We start from the raw sequence: 4,915 nt of genomic DNA, 5'->3' as shown, positions 1-4,915 counted from the left end.
TTTTTTTTTTTGAGACAAAGTCTTGCTCTGTCATCCATGTTGGAAGTGCAGTGGCACAATCTTGGCTCACTGCAACCACCGCCTCCCAGATTCAGGTGATTCTCCTGCCTCAGCCTCCTGAGTAGCTGGGACTACAGGTGTGCGCTACCATGCCCAGCTAATTTTTGTATTTTTGTAGAGATGGAATTTCTCCATGCTGACCATGCTGGTCTCAAACTCCTGACCTCAAGTGATCCACCCACCTCGGCCTCCCAAAGTGTTGGGATTACAGATGTGAGCCACCATGGCTGGCCAAGACCCCATAACATTAATAGAACATTATGCCCAAGCTAAGCCTTCAGTTCAAAACCTCGACTGATACTTTGGGAAGACAAAACAGTGCTAATTATGGCAAAGAATCTTCCTTCTGCAACTTGAAATGTGGAATCAGTCGTTGTCTGGAATAATAGACTTTTATTCATCTTAATTAGTTGCCTTTTCCACTGTTGCTTCACAGCATGGTATGATACAAAGGACACACAGACGGTCTTGGGTAGCGAGTTCCAAAGTGAAGATCCAAAGAGAGTGCCTATGAACAATTATTAGCAATTCTCCTGACAACACCAGACAACACCAGTTATGCTAGCTAGAATCTGGCTATCAGTCCATCCTTCACCTTGTCCTAGAAAAGGTTCAAGGCAGTAAAAACACTGGATCCTGGGTCAGAAAAACAGGTTTCACTCCTTATTGTGTCACTACAAGTCCTGGAACATTGAGGCTCAGCATGAGCATTAGTACTTCTGGTATTTTGGAGATAATAAAACAGCTTTTGCTTATTTCCCAGGGATGTTGTGGAAATGAAATTGATAGAGGCAGGAGGCAGAGAAATCTCCTAAGCAGATATGGGAGGGTCCTTAGAGAACCTCTGACCTACCAAGGTCATTGTGCTCAGGAGTCTTGCCTAAACATGCCCCTAGTGAAAAATTCCATCCCTTAACACACGTGCAGTAAGGGAAATAAATCAACGTGGAGTGACTCAGATTAAGGGCCTGCATGTGCATTGAAAGGGAGGGGTGGAGCTGCCAGGAATTCACGCCTTTTACAAACAGGGAACGCAGTCCTACCAGGGGAACATAGAAGCCCTTGTATTCAACCGTGTAGAGGGTAACCTGCAACCTGCTTTCAGGACCCCTCTTTTTGCTGAGAGCTTTCGCATACTAAATTCTACTCCACTCACTCTTTTAAGTGTCTGTGTGCCTAAGTTTTCCTGGCATGAGACAAGAACTCGGATCTAGCTGAACTAAGGAGTAAAAAGTCTCCTTCAAAATGAGATACATGTGCTTCCAGAACTGCAGCGTACCCTACTAATACATCTTCTTGCCAGAGGGGAGTTATTTGGGCAGGAAAGGACAAATACATAAAATTGTACTAAAACATTCTTCACTGGTCAGGTCATAACATCATTTGGGTCATAGGTCTAAGTCTACGTCTAGGCCTATTTAGGTCTAGGTCTGAAAGGTAGATGGATTCAGGGCATAGAGAAATCTCATGAAAGTCCCTGGCCAGGCACTAAGAAAGGATTCTGGTTTCACCTGAAATGTCTTGGACAACAATAGGACTGGGGTGGATTAGGAAGATTCCTGAAAGCTGTTACTGACCTCTGAACCTAGTTGGAGAACTTCATCCCCTAAACTTCAGAACTTAGAGAACATTACAGAAGAAAGAGGCTGAGCAGTTATTCTGCACACCTGTTTCTCAAAATGCAAGCTCCACCTTCTAGAAACATACTTTGCACTGCAGAGTTCTCCACCCTGACTTGAACATTTTCAGGCAGTCCACTGAGGCTTAGGGACAGGGACCAGAGACACAAGAGCCACAATCTTTGGGAATCTTGCCTCTGAAATCCCAGCTCATAGTACTCCCAAGAACAAATGGGGCTGAGCACTGTGGTTCATGCCTGTAACTACAGCACTTTGGGAGACCAAAGCAGGAGGATAGCTTGAGCTCAGGAGTTTGAGACCAGCCTGGGCAACACAGTGAGACCTCATTTCTACGGAAAAATCAAAAAATAAAATAATAAAAATGACAAATGGGAGGAGGTCTTTAGCAAAGCATCCTATGGAGTTTCCAGAGAGGAGATGGTCATAGGTTCTGAGAATACAGTGATGAAAGTCAACAGCAGCACTGTCCAATAGAACTTTCTGTGATAAAGGGAATGTTCTCTCTCTGTGCTGTCTAGTACAATAGCCATTAGCTATGTGCCACAGTTGAGCACTTGAAACCTGGCAAGTGCACTGAGAAACTGTTTTGAATTTTATTTCATTTTGATTAATTTTCATTTAAATTTAAGTAGCCACACATGTCTAGTGGTCACTGTATTGGCGAGTGCAGGGACAGACCCTGGAACCAAACGGTTTGTGTTGAAATCTTGTTACCACCACTTACTTGCTGTGTGACCTTAAGGACTTATTTAACCTCAACTTTCCCATCTGAAAAAAAAAAAAAAGAAAAAAAAAGAAATAATATTAGTATATGCCCTGAAGGGTTATGGTAAGACTTACATGAAATAACTGATGTAAAGCATTTAGCCCAGAGCCTGGCAAACAAGAAGTGCTCTGATGTCATTATTTGCTATTCAGCATGCAGTAGGGAAACCTTCAGCTCTCAGCCAAGTCCAGAAGTTTGAGGAGTTCCATGAATGCACCAAGGATTTTACCTGTGAAAAAGATGTAGGTGGAGCCTGTTTTGGTCTCGTCCTTCCTGCAGATGTAGCCGCTGCAGAGCTGCCCCCAGCAGCTGAATTCACCCGTGTCCGCCGAGGTAGAGTTGACCAGAGTCAACTGGCCGTAGCGCTCATTCTGCTTGACACTAGGAATAAAAGAGACATGAACTCAAAGGAGGTCAGACCTGGGCTGAGGCCCTCCAGCTGTCACACTTGGCTCCATGGTTCTCTGGGCAGACTTGCCCCAGTCTTTCTCCAATGTCACAAAGAATGTGTCTGGCTTGTCAAACACCCCTAGAATTTAAAGTATAATAATAAAAAATAATAATGAAAAAAAAAACTGAAAAAAAAAGAAATCAGGAAAAAAATGACATTTTTCCATTTTAAAGTTCGTTCTATAACAATCTGAGCAATATGATGGATTGTTCGGCTTTTCAGTATAATACAACGAGGTAAATATTTTTTGTAACAATTCAAAAAATTTTATTCATAACCATATTTCTGGATTTTACTACTTTTTTTCAGATTTTATGCAGTGATAAAATACACAGAAATGTTAATCGTGAAAGTGCAATATTATACACTTGTCAAAACTCAAAGAATGAGCAATACAAGATGTGAACCCTAACTTAAACTATGGACTAGCTAATGATAACGTATCAATATTTTTTCATCAGTTGTCAAAAATGTACCACATTAATGTAAGAAATTAATAATGGGAAAACTGTGTGCAGGAGGGGAGGAGGTAAATGGGCCCCCTGTATCTTTTTCTCCATTTCTCTGAAACCTAAAACCACCCTAAAAAACAAAATCTATCACTAAAAACTGCAATATTCTGTTTTAAGAAAATAAAATATGAACATTATTTTCACCATACATTGCTACATATTTTAATAAACCGATGTGTCACCACTTAAAAAAAAAAAAAAAGAAAAAGAAAAAAACAACGTGTTTGGCAGTGGTTCACAGCTATAATCCCAGTGTTTTGAGAGGCCAAGATGGGAGGATAACTTGAGGCCAGGAGTTTGAAACCAACCTGGGCAACATAGCAAGACCCCATTTTTACAAAAATTAAACAATGAGCCTGGCATGATGGCTGACTCCTGTAGTCCTAGCTACTTGGTATGCTAAGGCAGGAAGATGGCTTGAGCACAAGAATTTGAGATGCCAGCAAGTCATGATCATACCACTGCACTCCAGCCTGGGTGACAGAGCAAGACCCTATCTCTAAAAAATAAAGAGTATGTTTCTGATAAATGGGTGTGTGGGGGAAGCAGAGAGAAAAGCCTCCCTCAAAGGAAATAATAAACGTCAAAGAGAATTCCTCTTCTTGGAGAACATAATTGTCCTCAGACTTGCGGTTTCCTTAAGTAAAATCCTTGGTGCAAAAGCTACGCAGCCTCAGAAGCTCAGCCAGAAAGCCTTGGGCTGGTGTTTTGCTTTCAGTCTGTGTCTCATGAATTCCTTTCTAAGCAGTCAACATGAATGAAAGTACACAGCATTATCCAATACCCAAAATCCCTTTCATCGATAAAGGTAAGTCTCCGCATTAACTCTTGGTATCTTAGACACGTTACGTTATCATGTTAAAACCAAAAACTTTCTTTTAGGAAAAAAATGCATTGGCTGATAAGATCCTGAGCCCAAAGCATGCATGCAGCCCACTTCTAATAAAGTATTTAAAGCCTTTGGGTATTTGGACTTTTCCTCTGACCTTACTCTATTATTTCTTCTTTTATTTTTCTTCCTTATCTCCTGTATTTTGTATCTTGTTGCATGGCAAATATATTTGCAAACCCCTTCAGTTTCTTTTTGAAACGAAGAGGGGCACATATATTTATTATTAAACACAAGCATTAGCCAATTTCAATGGTAATTAATTCTATTATATTGTGGCAGAAATCCAGATGTATCAGATTTATTATCCCCACACTGGAGGTTCCCCTGAGGCCGAGAGACTCAGCATATGGGGGCGCCAAAATAAGCAGTTTTAATCTGGGGACTCATCTCAAATATCCAAATGCTTCACTCTTCTGAGATCCACATACTTTTATGATGTAGTTGAGATTCTCCAGTTTATCTTGCAGCAGTATCGATACGGTGACCAGTTTACATTTAGCATAGGGCAAAATGTCAGGTGAGTTGGTCCTGAACGCAGCCCTGTTCTGGTTCACTGCTGAATAGCTTGTTTTGTCCACCAGTTCTGTCAAGAGG

At 41.2% G+C, this 4,915-nt stretch overlaps 1 protein-coding gene across 1 annotated transcript in view; it reads right to left on the bottom strand.

Moving 5' to 3' along the window:
* The window catches only part of PDGFRL (platelet-derived growth factor receptor-like), a 96,536-nt gene that overhangs the window by 31,564 nt on the left and 60,057 nt on the right, over window positions 1–4,915 (bottom strand). Inside the window, exon 6 of the mRNA XM_011979634.1 lies at window positions 2,696–2,847. Within this exon, the coding sequence (XP_011835024.1) occupies window positions 2,696–2,847 (152 nt within the window). The remainder of the gene's footprint in view (window positions 1–2,695; window positions 2,848–4,915) is intronic.

This window comes from Mandrillus leucophaeus, unplaced genomic scaffold, assembly GCF_000951045.1.
Source record: "Mandrillus leucophaeus isolate KB7577 unplaced genomic scaffold, Mleu.le_1.0 Scaffold204, whole genome shotgun sequence".
NCBI classification, from domain to species: Eukaryota; Metazoa; Chordata; class Mammalia; order Primates; family Cercopithecidae; genus Mandrillus; species Mandrillus leucophaeus.
The sequence above is the reverse complement of the archived record's forward strand: the minus strand, read 5'-3'. Positions and strand labels throughout refer to the sequence as shown.